The sequence below is a fragment of the Haemorhous mexicanus genome, chromosome 5, assembly GCF_027477595.1.
Source record: "Haemorhous mexicanus isolate bHaeMex1 chromosome 5, bHaeMex1.pri, whole genome shotgun sequence".
NCBI classification, from domain to species: Eukaryota; Metazoa; Chordata; class Aves; order Passeriformes; family Fringillidae; genus Haemorhous; species Haemorhous mexicanus.
The window spans coordinates 75,088,650-75,107,074 of record NC_082345.1 but is presented as its reverse complement, the minus strand read 5'-3'; the positions used below and the strand labels follow the sequence as shown (position 1 = coordinate 75,107,074).

Below are 18,425 nucleotides of genomic sequence, written 5' to 3'. Positions count from 1 at the left end.
TGAGCCCATCTCTGGCAGATCTTCCAGCTCAACAGCAGAGTTCCCAGGGCAGTTTTGTGCTGCTGGCACCATCCCTGCTGATCCTGCTCCTCCAGAAACCCCAAGGAGAGGTCCCAGCTCTCCCTCCTTGGGAGCTGCTGCCCAGAGCAGAGCTAAATTTGTGCCTGGAGTTCAGGGCAGTTCCTCCAGCTGAGCCCGGGGCTGAGGATGGGCAGTGCTCCCCACAGCTGTGCAGCAGCTGCAGCATCTCCCCGTGCAGATTTTGGCAGATTTTGGCTTGCAAGGCCTCCTGCCTCATCCCAGCCATGGCAGGGAGGGACAGTGCTGCACCACTGCAAGGCTGGGGATGTCCCTGCTGTGTGCTGTGCCACTCCTGCCCGTGCAGCACCCGGGGATTGCCCTGGGCAGATGGAGAGGGGCTCCCTGCTGCCCCTGCCCCCCCCGGGGCAGAGCCTGCTGCAGTCAGCAGTGGGTGACAGCCGGGCACAGCTCCTGCCATCCCCGGGGTGCCCTGGTGGCTGCGGGCCGGGCTGGGTCAGGCCACCCTCTCCAGGGCAGGGCTGGGAATGGGGATGGAAGGAGGCTGGTGTGACCCGAGGGCCCTTAATGGCTCTCAGCGGGTGCAGGGTGCAATCTGATCCAAATGGGAAGCTGGCTGAAATCCCAGCAAGCTGTCGCTGCTGCGGGAGGCATCTCAGGAAATGAGATGGGCTCTGGGAGCTCTGCCCCCACCCCGGGGAAGGAGAAATGGCCCGTCTGCACCTCGGGGCTGCTCCCTGCGCTGAGGTTTGCTGGCTCTTCATTTACCGAGCTCCTGGCCTTTTGTTTTACACCAAAGGTTCCTCCCTGCGGGCCGTTTGTGGTTTCTGTGCTCCCTCTCTCCCTGCTCCTCTCTGGAATGTGCGTTCCCCACTTCCTGATGGACTTCTCCAAACTCCAGGTGGCTGTTGGCTTTCTTTGCCTTGAAAAGTGCTCAGCTCCTCTTTTCTGAGAGCCTCAGCTGCCTCCTCAGCAGGCTCTGACCTCCCAAGTTCCTCTATTGCTTTTTTCCTGAGCACATCCAGAGGCTCACGCGGTGCCTGGATTTATCCTCCTCATTGGGTCTCCGGAGCAGGCTCTGATTTTAAAGGCTAAAAGCACAGCCCCATCTGTCCTGTGCCTCTGGGGCATAGTAAAGAGCCCTGTCCTGCAGCCGCCGGGCCTGGGAGCAGAAGGGTTTCCCTTGTGCACCAGCCCAGCCCTGGCAGAGCGAGGAGCACGGAGGTTTTAATGAATTTTCCCAAGGGGGCTGCACTGAACTTTCAGATTTCTGCTTTCCCAGGTGAAACTCTTTCCTCTCCCTTGATGTTCAGCTGTTAAATATGGGATTGAGGAGGACATTTCCTGCTCTGGGATAGCCTGGGCTGTTTTTTGAGGCACCAGCAGGTTGCACAAGACCTGAGGAGATGCAGCTGCACCTTGGTGTCCCTTGGCTGGTGACCATTGGGTGGCTTTGTCCCAAACATTGGTGGGCACCCAAGGAAGAGAAGGCAAATTTGTCACCATAAGGACTCTTCCAGCTTCCAGCACTTTGCTTGGAGCCTGGCCCCTGGACAGCAGTGGCTCAGCACTGGGACATCCCTCCTGTGATGTGGAGTCCAGCTGAGCAGAGGGGAGGAGGTAGAACCACCTTCCCTTGCCCTGTGACCATCGGGAACGCCCTTCCCACAGCCTGTGTCCCTTTGGGAAGGCAGAGGAGGGTGAGGTGTCTGTCCCTGCAGGGCCCTGTCTCCCAGTGACCTTCTCAGCTGATGGAGACAGCTTGGCTTTGCTGTAAAGCAGCTCATGTGACAGCAGTAATCCTCGGAGGGTGAACAGCTGTGCAGGAAGATTCCAGGGAATCGCCCTATTTTCCCTGCTCCGCACACTCTGGGAGAGGCTGCGCAAGCCCAGCCCCCCTGGATGGCTCTGGAGCCATCCCTGAAAAGCCAGGGCAGGAGCCCTCACTTCCAGGATTCCTCCTGGGAGCCCTCCTGGAGCTGCAGAACAGGTTCCAAGAATTTTAAGAGAGCCATTTCTCCTCAGGTGGTTTCCTCTGAATATTTCCCAAAACCACGAGTGGCATTTTTAAGCCTGAATTTGACTTCTGCCTGCCACCCTCCATGACTTTTGGCATAATTTATTCCCTCACAGTTACACAAATTCCTCTCCCTGGGTAACACTTCCTGGTGGCTCATGTGGACCCTCTTCTGCTCCTGGGATACTCAGTGGACTTTTTGCCATCTGCCCAAGGGAAGTTCAGTTCTGCCCTGGAGAAGATACAGACTGAGAGAGCACTAGCTTGGCATTGGTTTGAAATTAATCATGGGTTTATTATTCTCATCTCCAGCTTACAGACTGTAGCAAACTTCCTTTCCCTGTGGGTGTGCCCCCTTGTTGTTCAGATCCCTGAACTTCCCCATCTTGATGGGAAGTTCATGATTTTAACCTTGCAAAGCTCCCAGGGGAAGGTCAGTGAGCGTGTGCTGCTGCTGACAAGTCCAAGGAGCTGATGACAGCTAAAGCAGGTGGTTTTAGCCTGAGATCCAGGCTGCTGCACCTCACAGGCAGCAATTCCCCTCAGTTCCCTGCAGGAACGAGGTGCCTGGGATCAGGTGGGCAGCACTTGCTTGGTAGCCGTGGAATCCCTGGGTTTCTCGAGCAGAAACCACCAGCAGGGTGTTTGTGGCTGCAGTAAATTGTCCACCAGTGGCCCGAGACAATCCCTTATTCCATGTAAGCCACAGCCCAGCCCTCGGGAGGGACCATCTGTTCCTCTGGCCTAGGACAGATTTGAGCAGAGCCCTCGCAGTGAAAGGCTCTCTGCTATTCCCCTGAGCCGCCTGATCTCTTCCCTTCCACCTCTTCCCATGGGGGGGAAAACCAAAAACCCCAAAGCTTTGTGCTGCCAGGCATTAGGGGAGCTCTAATTGGTGTGCAAAGTGGGACTGCTGCCTTTAAGTGGTGGACATGGAGCTAATGGAAGTGGAATTTTATTGCTGGCATCAATGGGGGATGTTCAGCTCCTTTGAAGTCGCAGGGATCAGCAGCCAGGGGGGTTTCTGCTCGCTCAGAGCCAGCAGGGAGTTTGGTCCCTGTCATTTCCCATTGCTCTGACCCATGGATGAGTTATGATGTCCTTCTCAGAGGTTCCTGGTGCATTCTCCCAAAAAATCAAGTTTGAGTTGCACTTCCAAATAGGAATTACATAATAAGAGGTTTGAGGTCCAGCAGAAAATGAAGACTTGGACTTGTTTAGGGTTTCTGTGTGTTTGCTCCTGTTAGAGATGTGCTTCCTCACCTGGGACCTCCCCTCTGAGCCAGAGCAGTGGGAATTCGGGCCTGAATCATCCCAGCAAATAAAAACAGAATTCTCCAGCCACCACCACCACCACAGCTCTCTCATTTTCCAACCTGTCCTGTCTGCCTGGGAAGGGACAGTTCAGGCTCTTGCACTGCCTGATTCTCCTCACAGATTTTGTCTGTGCAGGTCCATGTGCCACAAGTCTTCACTTTGCACATCCAGGGTGAGACTGACAGGGACAAAACAGCTGGAAATCTTTTTGGGAAAACAAACTCATCCCTCTCCCTGCACCCATCTTTGCTTTCTCTTGGTGTGCAAAGGACGTTTCCGACCCCCAGGCCTGGATGGCTGGAGCACAAATTTCTGTGCCTTCAGTCGCCAGGCCAGAGCCCAAACTTTGTGTTTTTAGCACCAGATGTGCAGAGCTAAAAGGGAGGAATCTGCCAGAGGCAGCAGCATTCCAAGGACAAATACTCTCAGGAGAGCGAGGTGGGAGCCCATCTCACCTGCCGGGCAGCGGGAGACGGTGGTGTGCAGAAAAGGAGGAATGTGGGCTGTAAAAACTTGCTCTTTACATGAAAAGTTCCACACCTGAGCCGTGTTTTTACTGTGATTTATTGCTTACCTCACTGAGGATGGGCCAGGTCCTACCTGGGGGGAAACTGTGCCAAACGTGTCCCTTGTCCTCTGAAGGACAGGCTGTGGACAGCAAAGCCCAGGACGCTGCTGCAGGAGGGGATGTGCTGGTTTGGAGCAGGGATGCCCTTCTAGCTGGATTTGGAGGCCATGCTTTCAGGAAAAGGGAAAACAGGAGCCTTCAAGCTGCATTTCCAGCCCATTTTCCCCTGAGATAAAAAGCCAAACATACCTCCTGGTAGCTGGGCAGGACCTCGTGCGAGGTGAGGCTCCAGGAGATCACCACAGCTGCAGCTTTCCATATCAAGGTAAAGCTTTAAATGCCTTCCCAAGGAATTCTCCTCCTCCAAAGGCTCTGCTGGGGGGCTGAAGCCACCTCTGTTGGGTTAGGAGCACAGAATTCCCTGGCACAGAGGCACTGATGGGGCAGGGGGGGAGAACCCGAGGCGTCGGACCCGCCGCTTGGCCATGAATGTGCACCCTGTTGTGGCAGGGAAGGCTCCTGGGGAGCAAATCAGCAAAAATGCTGGGAAAATGGCTTTTAGATGGAGCCAGGGCCTATCTGGTTACAGATTGCCTTTCTGCCAGCACAATGGCTGCTTTATGTCTCCATGTGCTCAGCGCTCTGTAGGATGTGCTCGCATGTGATCCATCGGCAGCGGCCCCGCTGAAACCTGCCAGGCCCCCCGAGCCTTACAATCACATGGAGCTCCTCCCAGGCCCCAAGGAGTGCCTGGGTTCCATGAACTTCCCAGCCTCGTGCTCCTGGGACATGTGGAGATTCCACTTTGGCAGCCATTTCTGCCCCTCGTTTGTCTCTCACGGTGGGAATTGCAGAGGGCTTGGCTGGAGGTGGCCGGAGCTTCTCCGTGATGGATTTCACTGCTCTGGTGCAGGCTTTCCTCAGGGGGCCTCTCTGGGCAATTCAACATCTAAATGTTGGTAAAATATCTGGCAGTGCCTTATTCTTACCTCCCACTTACACACTCCATGTTCTGGATGGAATTAGAAATATTTCAGTTGCTCTGCCTGATCCTGGGGTGCTGCTTCTATGGGGGCACTGAATTTTTGCAATCACCCAGTAAACCAAAGGATGCATTTCCTATGAATACATTAATCACCCCCCTAAATCCCTCTCTCCAGCTGTAGTGTCTCCCCTTTTACACTTACATTTCATTGTCAGGCATCCTAGCAGCAGACTATTCATGTTGCAAGTGGAACATGGCAGAGGGTTCATCAGGTGAGTGGATTTTTGTGGTGGTAGTTTGCAATGTTGGGATTTAGCTGGTTTTGCACTTGGACCTTTAGGTCCCTCTTGGTGTTTCTTGGGGTTAAAGGGGCTCTGTCTGTCTGGTTCTTGTGTCTGGGCACTGTTTGGGGTTGAAATGCCTTTGGGATGTGGTGATATCACTCAGGCTATAAAAAGGTTTTGTAATTTTAGGTGGTGCCTTGCCGTACTTCACACAGTAGCCATTAATAAAAACCTGTGGAAAATGCAGGACACTAAAATCTGTTCAAAAAAGCAGGATAAGAATCCATCTTTTCCCTGGGAGAGCCCCTGGGGATGTTAAAAGCATAACTGGGCAGTCAGCAAAGTACTTTTGGCAAAATCTACTGGGGATCCCTTTGAGGTGATTGTTCAGAATCTCGTTCGTGGCTTTAACACCTGATTCCCGAGGAGAGGAACAGGCTGACTTCTCCTGAGGTGTTCCCTCTCCCTGCTTCCTGAGAAGCTTGGCACTGATAACCCCTGTTTTGTACACACCCAGCAGATCGTGGGGGAAGCAGAGCCCAGCAGGAGCAGACCTTTGGGGTTTGGACTTTCTCTATTTTTATCTGCGTTTCGTGTAGAGATGATTGACCACGATAGACTTCTAATCTTCTCAGGTGTGTCCACGCCAAAGCCAGCTCATCACGGAGGCTTAGACAGGTTATTCTGTAAGCTCCCAGCCCTGGAGCCCTGGAAAAACCTTCCTTCCCACAGGCAGACACATTCCCTGGGCTTGTCACCTCTCCTTAGTGACAAATCGACTCCAGTTTAAGGTGCCGCGCCCTGGAGACCCAGCACTAGAGGGGCAGGTCTAGGTGAGGACTGAGCTTAAGCAGGGACAGCTTAATTCTGCCTCAGGTGATGCCCAGGGCCTGTTCTCCAGCTCTAAATTCACCCCATGAAGGGGAGAGGAGGGGACAGATGGCCTCAGGTAAGACACAGCAAAAAGCGTGGAGCTAATCCACCCCCAGGACACCAAACTGCTGCTCTGCTTTTCCCAAGCACCCTTTTCTTGGGAGTTTTTCCATTTAAAAAATAGAAAACCTGGGATTTCAGATTGTTTCCCATGTTAAACATCACTGCAAGTTTTTTTTCCTCCTGGGACTGTCCTTGCTGCAAAGACAGGCCCGTGGCACTGGTGTCACCCGTGAAGGACACACACGTTTGTCACCACTGCTGCCAGCTGAGGGTCTTTGCTGTGCCAGGGAAGAGTCTGGGCATCAGGTTGGCTCACTGGGATTTCCCTCTTTCCATGGAAGTGCTGAGGCTCCAGAGGAGATAATTCCTGTAAATCAGGAGTTCCAGCCCTGTGGTTTTGTCTCAAAGTGCTGCAACCTTCAAAGAAGTCCAGGAACTCCCTAAACATCCAAAACAAACCCCAAAAACTCAAAGCCCCCACAAAAGATCTGGAAGAAATAAGGGAGATTAATCCAAAGAGGTTTCAGATTTTGGCTAGGCCGTGGCCTCTCCCTCCTCACAGGGAGGAAGAAACCAGGAATGTCCCAAAGATGCTGGTGCTCCCAGCCAGGGAAGGAAGGTTGGTCCCGAGCGAGCTTTGGAGGGAAACCTCAAGTTTGGATGTTTGGATTTTATTTAAAACAACACTTTGTTGCAAAATGCCAACCCTGTGCTGAAGCTGAGTGGGTGGGAGGAAGATTGAGATGTGTAAATGTGGTGTTGCCTCCTGACCTGTCCCATTCCCATGGTGTCAGATCAACCAGTGGCTCTGGGGGTCACTGAGACAGCAACTCCTGCTGCCCTGAGTGAGCAGAGCAGGAGAGGAGCCAGAATCCCACACTGGATCAGCTGGATTGGAGAAGATCTCCAAGGCCACCGAGTCCCAGCTGTGCCCAATCCTCTCTCTGTCCCCCAGCCCAGAGCCCTGAGTGCCACACCCAGGCATTCCTTGAAAAGCTCAGGAGAAAAGGAGTCACTGACCATGTTAAGCAGGCAGGTGACCCCCAGGGACAGTCTGAGAGATGAGATGTGACCATGGAGGTGTGGTGGATGCAGGGATAGAGGCAGTGACTCCAGGGCTGGGAATGTTGGATCTCATCTCCTGCATTTATCTTCCCTTCTAAGGAAAAGTCAGGGCTGTGGTGTAACTTAATTGATTCAGCTTTGATATCAAAGCCTCAGGTGCCTCATTAAATTGTTCTCTCTTGGGGTTTTGACCAGAGTAGCTCCTGAAGAGACAGATGGAGGAGGATCTCAAATGAGGACCTCAGCTTCTTGCAGACAATTTGGTGGAGAAACCTTCATGTTTTGACCTGGCTGGCACAGAGGTTCTGTAGGGAAGAGCTGTGACTTGTGAGCCTGGAAGGTTCTCAGAGCTTACATCACTGCACGGGGGCTTTGTGGTTTGGCACCATCACAGAATCCAGGCCAGCTTGGGTTGGAGGGGACCAAAGATCATCCTGTTCCAGCCACACCTCCCACCATCCCGGGCTGCCCCAAGCCCTGTCCAAGCTGGCCTTGGGCACTTGCAGAGGTGGGGCACTGAGCCATTTCTGGTGAGAAAAATCCTTCCAGTTATCATCCTGAAAGATGTCAGAGTCAATCATTGATGCTCTTGCAGCTGAGCTGGTAAAAGATGGAGGGCTGAGCCTTCAGTTCATCTTATCTCAAACCAAGTGTTCCTGTTGAGAGATGTCTTCTGCTCCTCTGTCCCTGCTGAGTGTGGTGGGATTCCTGAAATGCTGAGGCTGGCTTCAGTGAAATCCCTCCAGTGGTGTCATGTCAGCACCTCGTGCCTCAAGGGACACGTTTGGTTTGGCACTTGAGGATTTGTCAGGGTAACAGCTGACCTTGAGAGCTCTCCTTTCAGCTGCTGGGCTGGACCTTGTTAGGAACTGGTTTATCTCCCTGAAAACACACCCTGGTGCCCACTGATTGTCCCCCTCCTCCACCTCTTGAAGGCCCCCCCAGTCAGTTCCCCAGAAGGGAGGTGGTCAAGAGGATATTTTTTTGAAGTCTTCACAAACCAAGTTCCCAGTCAAAGGAAACATCTCCTAAAGATCAGTTTGGGGCACTTTAACGTTTGTGCTGAGCAGAGTTGGCAGTACCACTCCAGGTGGAGTCCAAAAGTGCAGTTGGTGAGGACAGAAATGGGTTTTGCTCCAGGATTCTGTAGGACCAGCCCCGTTCCTGAGCCAGCCTCAGTCCTACTTCCTCTAAAACATCTCCAGTGATGGAGACTTTGCTCCAGAGCTTCACCAGCCTTATGTTCAGCTGTCATCTGGGATTTTTTCCACCCCCTAAGTGCGGGTTTCCATGCTGCACTTCAAGCTCGTGTCTTACTGGGGGCAAGACAATCAGAAAAGGTGATTATTCCCTACTTACCTGCATCAGCCTTGATGTTTTTACACCTGGGAATGCAGACCAAAGCATGCCCAGAGCCCCTTTGTTGTGCTGCCCACCAAGGGCAAACATCTCATTTTTTGGAGGTCTTCTGGCTTGGTTTTTCTTTTTTTTTTTTTTTTTTGTGTATTAAAATCTACTCGTTCTGAATCATTGACAAGAATTCTTCCATCACATCTTCCAAAGTCACCCCTGGCTCTGCAAGGAGCGTGGTGATGAGATGGTGTCTGCTGCCCTGTGAGCTGGGGCCCTGTAGTGCATTCCTGGGCACAGGAATTTCAGCTGGATTCCTCAGCCCCTGCCTCCAGAGGAGGGGAAGGAGAAGGTGCAGGAGTATCTCCCACGAAAGGCTTCAGCAGGATGGTGCTCAGCACAGTTTGCTCTGGTTTCCCTCCAGGGTTGATGGAAACAAACTCCTCTGAAGGAGCTGGACATCAACAGCCAAGAAGGTCCAGTGGAAAACTCCCACTTTTTTTAGCCTTTTCCATTTGGTGCTGAAACAGGGGGCTGAGGGACTGGTGAGGTCCCTCACTGCTGACTCTGCAGTGCTCACAGCTTGCAGCACTTGGGCCTTTGGTGCCCAAGAGAGCAGAGTCAGCCTTGGCCTCTGGAGCCAAGGATCCCCAGTGGCAGCAGCAGTTGAGGTTCTGGGCTCTCACCAGGTGATGTTGCCTTGCTCCAAACCAGACAATGTCCTGTGCTCTCTGAGGGGCTCCAAGGTGATGGCTCAAGTCCTCGTGCATTTTCCATTTTGTGCCATAAAAGAACTCCCAAGAGCAATAGTTCTGTGCTGCTTCATGAGCCCAGGCTTGTGTCCCACTCCTCCTCCAGCAGTGTCCCTTGTGACACCTCAACCTGCAGAGCCGTGAACTCCCTCAGGGAACATCTCCACTCTGGGGTTCTTCCCTCAAGCACCAGGGTGCTGAGGAGGTTCCCACCACCTCCCCATCTGCCTGGAGCTGGCTCCTCACCCCTGCCGAGGACAGGAGGGGCTTTTGGGGCTTCCTGGCAGGCAAGCCAAGGCACAGCCTGGCTGCACCTTCCTGGGAGCCCGTGGGCACGGTCTGTGCTGCTGTGTGTGTGATCCCTGCCCTCTGCTGCTGTCCCTCCCGGGCAGAAGCTGCCCTGAGCAGCCTCAGGTTCCAGTGGGATCCCATTCCCTGCCTGCCCCGTTCCTCCCAGCGCTCCCGGCCCCGCTCCACTTTCTTTGCAGAAATGCATTTCCCAAAGACTCGAGAACTTGGTTTGGGGCTGGTTGGTTTTTTTTCTTTTTTTGTCTAATGGATTTCCTGTTTTTAATACAATTGAAAGGGTCTGAAATCCATGCTTTAGATTAACATATGCCAGCTAGATTAGGGCTAATCAGGGCGCAGGTCTGAGCAGATGCAGCGCGGGGCCAATCCCAGACCTGATTACAGCATCTCAGTGCTTTAATCGTCTCTCTCCCAAGGGCGATCGGCTCTGCTCTAATGCACAGCAGACTTTGCAGCCCTCTCCTGCTCTGGTTTGTCACCACCCCTGGCAGGAAGGGCCTCCACGTCATCTGCTGAGGCGATTTGCGTTAATCCCACGCAGAGCGGGATCCGCGCCGCCTCTCACGGAGACTTCCCCGCGCTGGCCAGAGCTCCCAGAGCTGGCCGGGCTCGGCCGAGCCCTGGCTGAGCTAACTCACCCTCACCCTTCCCAAACACCCCATGGGTGCCCGGGGCTGGCCAGTGCCCGGATTTGGCACGTTTGGCAGCACGGAGGGACGGTGGCTCGAGCGTCGCGTGGTCTGTGGCCCGCGGGGTGGTGGTGGCTCTGCTCCCTGCACTGTCCCTGTTCCTTTCATCTCCTCTGGGTTAACAACCCGAGTCACCCAAAGGGCTTAGTTGGCCTCTTGGTCTGGAGCAGGGATTTGAGGTGCATCCCAGGCCAGAGCTCCAGCTCTTGCCTGAACTGGGATGTGCTGTGTTCTCCGAGGGCTCTGCTCAGAGATTTCCTTCAGCAGGCATGAGCCTGAGCTCTGTTTTCTCATTTCTTCTGTGGCCTGAAATTCCCACTGACCAGAGAGTGCCCTGGGAGCTGGGAACCTCCTCCTGACTCTGGTGCTGAGCCACCAAGCAGGGAACCAGTTCCTTGGCTGGGCCTGGGCAGGGTGGCCACGACCCCTGGGGCTGGGGGATCAGGAACCTTCCCAGCCCCGGGAGCGCTGGGACCCCGAGGGGAGGGATGAGGCAGCGCCGGGGTCACCCACCTGCTCAGGATGATTAACTCCTAAGCTTTCCTGTCTGCACACAGAGTTATCCAAGGACACGGAGCTGCCTCTGTTACCAAACCAGTGCCCTTGGTGGGGCAGAGCTCTGCTCCCTCTCCTCAGCCCAAAGGGATTGAGCTGCTTTTTCGGGAAAGCCTTGCTCAGGAACCTGGTGTCCTGGCAGGGCTGGCCATCCATCCCGTGCTGCTGCTGCTGCTGGAAGGATTGGTTGCCCTCAAAAAGCTGGTTTTTCTCCCAGCAGAGGTGTGGGTAGTTTCTGAAATGCCTAAATGATCTCGCTTGTCCAAATCCCCCTTGGCCAAGCCAAAGGTGGAGCTGGGCACAGGGATAACACCGGAGTAGGGCGATGGAGTTCCTCCTCCCAGCCTGCAGGATTTGCCATCCCCCTGCCCAGCTCTGCAAAGTGCTCATTGCTGTTTTCTGCACCTCTTTCCACCGTTCACATCACAGTGACCCTCAGGGGCCTCTTGTTTTGTTGTCACCCTGGCTGGTGTTTCCTGGCTGAGCAGGACGCGCCTTCGGCACTGCGGCGTTTTCCTCCCAGCCCGGAGCTCTGCCAGCTCTATCCTCAGCCTGGAGGGGTGATCCATCTGATCCATTCCTGCAGCTGGGCCAGCCTGGGAAAAGCTGTTTGTGCTTTGCTGAACCCATCCATGGCTGGGGAAGGGCTGAGAAAGCGAGATTGCTTTCCTTTCTCTGTTCCATGTGTCACCTACCCACGTGTGAGAGCCCGGGGCTGTGCCAGGAGCAGGTTTGGCTTGGCCAGGCCTTGCTGGTCCCACACTGCCCTGTCCCTGTGAGGGCAGAAGGACCTGGCTGGGATGGAGAGGGAGCAGGAGGAAGGGAATGGTGTTGGAGAGGGTTGTAATGGGGTTCATGGATGCACAGCAATGGGATCCTCTCACGTGCCACCGCTGGGGAGGTGTTGGGGTGACCTGCAGAGTTACAGGGGATGGGAGAGGCCAAATTTATCCCTTCCTCAGCTCCACAGTTCCCAGTTCTGGGCATATCAAGTGGGGAGTGTGTTCCTCATCAGTGGGGGATCCCTGCTGGGCTGTGGGGTGGGTGGGAGCAATCCCTGCCTCCAGGAAAGCTCAGCCTGATGGTTTTGGCTGAGCAGCTCCCTGCTGTACCACCCCAAACATGGCTGGGCTGGGTGCCTGCTCCAGAAACGATGTTATTTCTTTGCTCCTCGTCCTTATTCCCTCCCTGGAGCTGCACAGCCCCGGGGTGTGGGCCCCAAGGTGCTGCCACCCATCTCAAGCCCATCCCATCCCTGTTCCCGTCCCGTTGGCTGCAGGGAGGGCAGATCCAGCTCAGCGAGGCCCCAGGGCACAGATCATTCACCCAGCCTGGGGGCACTGCCCTTCCTGACCGCTGCTTTTCATGGACAGAGTCATGGAATGGGTTGGGTGGGAAGGAACTTTAAAGAGCATCCAGTTCCAACCCAGACCATGGCAGGGACACCTTCAGATATTCCCAGGCTGCTCCAAACCCTGTCCAGCCTTGGACACTGCAGGGATGCAGGGGCAGCCCCAGCTGCTCTGGCAGTTCCAGCCCAGGCAGGAATTCCTCATTGCCCAGATCCCATCCATCCCTGCCCTCTGGCACTGGGAGCCATTCCCTGGCTCCTGTCCCTCCATCCCTTGTCCCCAGTCCCTCTGCAGCTCTCCTGGAGCCCCTCCAGGCCCTGGAATGTGCTGGAAGCTCTCCCTGGATCCTTCCCTTCTCCAGGGGAGCATTCCCAGCTCTCCCAGCCTGGATCCCTGGAGCAGCTCCGGGGCCTCTCAGGGTTCAGCGCAGCAGCTCCAGGTGCTGACAGAGCTGAGGACCCCCCTGCAGGCAGGAGAGCTCCAAGGAGCCCCCCCCGAGCAGCCCCTGGCTGAGCCCGGTGTCCCTCGTGTCCCCGCAGGGCTGGTGCAGATCCCCGTGAGCATGTACCAGACGGTGGTGACCAGCCTGGCGCAGGGGAACGGCCCGGTGCAGGTGGCCATGGCGCCGGTGACCACGCGGATCGCGGACACGGCCGTCACCATGGACGGCCAGGCCGTGGAGGTGGTGACCCTGGACCAGTGACCTCGCAGCAGCAGCCGGACCCTGCCCAGTCTCCTCCACTGCAGGTTTTTTACGCCTCTCCAGAGATGCAATCAGGTGGCATTTGAGTCTCCCAGCTTTGGAAACGAAAGGTTTTGTTGACTTTTTTTTTTTCTTTTTCCTCTCTCTTTTTTTTTTTTTTTTTTTTTTTTTTAATCGAGAAAAATAGAAAAAAAAAAAAACCAACAAAAAACCAACCAAATCCTGGCAGAGGATGTGTGTAAAGTGCATTTTTCTAGCGCCACTCTGCTCTCGGAGGAATGAGAAGCCAAATTGTGACGGGACTTTGATTCTGAGGAGGTTGGAAAGAAAAGAAAAATAAAAATAAAGCGACCCTTTATGCCCCGTTTTCCCCCACGTGGGATCGAGCAGGAGGAGGCTTGGGGGCAGCACGGACACCCTCAGCCAGCACCAACCTCGACAGCAAATTAGGTATCAAAGATTTTAATATGGACTTTTATATTCCATAAAAACCCGCCCCGGATAAACAAAACAAAACCAAAAAAACCAACAAAAAAACCAACAAACCACAAAAGGAAAAAAAAAAAAAGTTTGGGGGAAAAAAAAAAAAAAAAAAAGACTCCTCTCCTGGGAAGAAAAAGGAAAAAAAAACCTAAAAAAAAGGAAATGCATGTGTGACTGCAGGGGTGGAGCCCTCCCGGAGGGATGCCGCTCTTCCAGGAGCCGGCGGAGGATCCGCGCCCGCTCGGCTCCCTTGGTGCACACTGGAGACCTGTTCCTACTTCTCTGCTCTCCTACCTGCCCTTTTACATCCTTGGGGTTGTTTTTGGTTTTTTCTTTATTATTATTATTATTATTGTTGTTGTTGTTGTTGTTATTATTATTTCGTGGCTCTAGACCGGAGCGGAGGCGCCTCTAAAGGGGCTCTGGCTGTGTCCCCCCCCCCTTTTTCCCACCACATTCCCGGGATTTCCCCCCCAAGGAGCCACCTCGGGCTCATCCCATTCCCTGCTGCCAGCCCCGACCTCTCCTCCTGCAATTCCTGCAGGAAAGGCTTTGCCTGCGGGGGGGATGCAAGTGAGACCCTTCCCTTTGGGGGCCCCTCTCACCCCAGCCCCGTCCTGCTCCTGCCCTGTGCCTCTCCCAGCACGGTTTTAACCCCAAAATCCTTCCCAGGAGGGTTCAAAAAAGCCTTTGGGGTGGGGTGGGGTGTTTGTGGGGGGCGGATTTTACTCAGCATCCCCATGGGCCAAACCCTCGTGCCCAGCCCAACCCCTCCCCCCCTGCAAGCACTTCCCGAGGGATTTAATTTTTGGGGTTATTTTGGGGGGTTTTTTATCATCATTTCCAAGTGGCCGTTCAAGTTCTCCACGTCTGGCTCTGCCTTCGAGGGAGTTTTCAGATTCTTGTATTTACTTGTTTTTTATGGGGGAAAAAACCACAGAAACAAACCTATCAGCTGTTCTTTGTACACAGTTCTTTGGTCCTTTTCCGAGGGGAGGGAGATCTTTCCACAGAGACAGTCCTGGTTCTCCAGTTTAGGACCTTTTTTGGGTTTGGTTTCTTTTCTAATGATTATTTTTTTATCGTCGTTGTGAAGATGTCGGTGGCTTTCCAAGTCAGTGTTTCTTTGGCAAAGAAATGAGGTTCTTTTAGTCCTCCCCCCCCAAAAAAAAGACAAAAACCAGGCAAATAGCAGAGCATGGACCCCCCCTTGTTTTCCCAGTGTCTATTATTGCCTCATTCAATAAATTGTTACAAATGTGTCTACCTGGGTGTCCAGCTCTCCTGTTCTGGGGGATCTGGGGGGACTCTTGGGAATATTTGCCATCCCTCCCTTCCTGGTGGGTGCTCTGGGCTTTGGTCCCTCCCCCCTCCCATGCTGGGGCTGGAGAGGAGAAGGTGAGCATCACCTCATGGTGATGGTTTGAGGTGTAATCCTTTCTTTTGGTGCCATTTATCTCATTTTCATCTTCCAGCAGCACCCTTGGGGGTGCTGGAGCGTCCCCCACGCTCCCAGCCGGGGGCTGAGCTGCCTTTTGGGGTGAATTCCTCCATGTTCAGCCCCTTCTCACCCCCAGGGCCAATGGTTTTTTGGGATGCAAACCCAAGGAGGAGCCAGGAAACGCAGGGATGGCTTTCAGCAGCTTTATTGAAGGATGGGTGCTGGATCCAGGGATTCCTGCAGGGCTCCTCTGGCCTGGGGTGAGAGGAAGAGCAGGAGAAGCTGGAAGGACCAAGAGAGGGAGGAAAGGAGCAATGGGGCTGCTTCCCTGGGGAGGCTCCCAGGAATCCCCAGGAGCTGGAGCGGATCCCTGGCACATCGAAGGAGCTGGGAGGGTGACCTGGGGGTTTGGGGACATCTGGGGACCCCAGGACATCCCATGGCCGGGCTGGGGTGCCCCAAAGGGGCCCTGGGTCCAGCAGCAGGGCCGGGGGAGGCGGCTCGGGCTGGCAGACGCTGCTGGGAGGTTTTAATCTTCATTAATCTTCATTAATCTTCATTAATCGGCCTTAATCAGCAGGGCAGGGCCTCCTGCTGGGGCAGCTCCTGCAGCCCTGCACCAGTAACCTCCATCCTGTACTGGGAGAGACTGGGGGGGGCTGCACCTGCACCAGTAACCTCCAACCTGTACTGGGAGAGACTGGGGGGGGCTGCACCTGCACCAGTAACCTCCATCCTGTACTGGGAGAGACTGGGGGGGCTGCACCTGCACCAGTAACCTCCATCCCATACTGGGAGAGACTGGGGGGGGGCTGCACCTGCACCAGTAACCTCCATCTTGTACTGGGAGAGACTGGGGGGCTGCACCTGCACCAGTAACCTCCATCCCTTACTGGGAGAGACTGGGGGGCTGCACCTGCACCAGTAACCTCCATCCTGTACTGGGAGAGACTGGGGGGCTGCACCTGCACCAGTAACCTCCATCCTGTACTGGGAGAGACTGGGGGGGCTGCACCTGCACCAGTAACCTCCATTCCATACTGGGAGAGACTGGGGGTGCTGCACCTGCACCAGTAACTTCCATCCCTTACTGGGAGAGACTGGGGGGCTGCACCTGCACCAGTAACCTCCATCCCATACTGGGAGAGACTGGGGGGCTGCACCTGCACCAGTAACCTCCATCCCATACTGGGAGAGAGTAGGGTACTGCACCTGCACCAGTAACCTCCATTCCATACTGGGAGAGACTGGGGGGCTGCACCTGCACCAGTAACCTCCCTCCTGTACTGGGAGAGACTGGGGGGGGCTGCACCTGCACCAGTAACCTCCATCCTGTACTGGGAGAGACTGGGGGGCTGCACCTGCACCAGTAACCTCCATCCTGTACTGGGAGAGACTGGGGGGCTGCACCTGCACCAGTAACCTCCATTCCATACTGGGAGAGACTGGGGGGCTGCACCTGCACCAGTAACCTCCCTCCTGTACTGGGAGAGACTGGGGGGCTGCACCTGCACCAGTAACCTCCATCCTGTACTGGGAGAGACTGGGGGGCTGCACCTGCACCAGTAACCTCCATCCCTTACTGGGAGAGAGTGGGGGGGGCTGCACCTGCACCAGTAACCTCCATCCTGTACTGGGAGAGACTGGGGGGGGCTGCACCTGCACCAGTAACCTCCATCCCATACTGGGAGAGACTGGGGGGCTGCACCTGCACCAGTAACCTCCATCCTGTACTGGGAGAGACTGGGGGGCTGCTCCTCCACCAGTAACCTCCATCCTGTACTGGGAGAGACTGGGGGGCTGCACCTGCAGCAGTAACCTCCATCCTGTACTGGGAGAGACTGGGGGGCTGCACCTGCACCAGTAACCTCCATCCTGTACTGGGAGAGACTGGGGGGCTGCACCTGCACCAGTAACCTCCATCCCATACTGGGAGAGACTGGGGGGCTGCACCTGCACCAGTAACCCCCATCCCATACTGGGAGAGACTGGGGGGCTGCACCTGCACCAGTAACCTCCATTCCATACTGGGAGAGACTGGGGGGGCTGCACCTGCACCAGTAACCTCCATCCTGTACTGGGAGAGACTGGGGGGGCTGCACCTGCACCAGTAACCTCCATCCTGTACTGGGAGAGACTGGGGGGGGCTGCACCTGCACCAGTAACCTCCATTCCATACTGGGAGAGACTGGGGGGCTGCACCTGCACCAGTAACCTCCATCCTGTACTGGGAGAGACTGGGGGGGCTGCACCTGCACCAGTAACCTCCATCCTGTACTGGGAGAGACTGGGGGGCTGCACCTGCACCAGTAACCTCCATCCTGTACTGGGAGAGACTGGGGGGCTGCACCTGCACCAGTAACCTCCATCCTGTACTGGGAGAGACTGGGGGGCTGCACCTGCACCAGTGAGCTCCATCCCTTACTGGGAGAGACTGGGGGGGCTGCACCTGCACCAGTAACCTCCATCCTGTACTGGGAGAGACTGGGGGGGGCTGCACCTGCACCAGTAACCTCCATCCCATACTGGGAGAGACTGGGGGGCTGCACCTGCACCAGTAACCTCCATTCCATACTGGGAGAGAGTGGGGGTGGCTGCACCTGCACCAGTAACCTCCATCCCATACTGGGAGAGACTGGGGGGCTGCACCTGCACCAGTAACCCCCATCCCATACTGGGAGAGACTGGGGGGCTGCACCTGCACCAGTAACCTCCATTCCATACTGGGAGAGAGTGGGGGTGGCTGCACCTGCACCAGTAACCTCCATCTTGTACTGGGAGAGACTGGGGGGCTGCACCTGCACCAGTAACCTCCATCCTGTACTGGGAGAGACTGGGGGGCTGCTCCTCCACCAGTAACCTCCATTCCATACTGGGAGAGAGTGGGGGGCTGCACCTGCACCAGTAACCTCCATCCTGTACTGGGAGAGACTGGGGGGCTGCACCTGCACCAGTAACCTCCATCCTGTACTGGGAGAGACTGGGGGGCTTCTCCTGCACCAGTAACCTCCACTTTGTACTGGGAGAGACTGGGGGGGGCTGCACCTGCACCAGTAACCTCCATTCTGTACTGGGAGAGACTGGGGGGCTGCACCTGCACCAGTAACCTCCATTCTGTACTGGGAGAGACTGGGGGGGCTGCACCTGCACCAGTAACCTCCATCCTGTACTGGGAGAGACTGGGGGGCTTCTCCTGCACCAGTAACCTCCACTTTGTACTGGGAGAGACTGGGGGGGGCTGCACCTGCACCAGTAACCTCCATTCTGTACTGGGAGAGACTGGGGGGCTGCACCTGCACCAGTAACCTCCATTCTGTACTGGGAGAGACTGGGGGGGCTGCCCCCATTCCCTGCCCCAGCCTGGCTGTGACAGGGGGTGCCCCACGCACTGGGGGGGTCTTTGTGTGGATTTTCTGCCTCTACCCCCCACCCCAGCCCTGCTGTGCCCAGGGAGGGCCCTGCACTGCAAAATTGCAGGATTTGACCCCAAAAGTGCAGTGGATGCTCAGGAAGAGCCCGGCTGCTGCAGCTGGGAAGGGCCAGGCCGAGGGGGGGTCCTGGGGTGCTCCCGGGGGGAGCT

The 18,425-nt window shown here is 55.5% G+C and overlaps 1 protein-coding gene across 2 annotated transcripts in view; it reads left to right on the top strand.

Annotated features, from left to right (window-relative positions):
- Nucleotides 1-14,670, top strand: part of NRF1 (nuclear respiratory factor 1) — a 71,761-nt gene extending 57,091 nt beyond the window's left edge. For both annotated transcript variants that reach the window (XM_059847629.1, XM_059847630.1), the window contains exon 11: nucleotides 12,758-14,670. In XM_059847629.1, the coding sequence (XP_059703612.1) occupies nucleotides 12,758-12,921 (164 nt within the window). In that variant the 3' untranslated portion in view covers nucleotides 12,922-14,670. The remainder of the gene's footprint in view (nucleotides 1-12,757) is intronic.
- The last annotated feature ends 3,755 nt before the right edge of the window (nucleotides 14,671-18,425 follow it).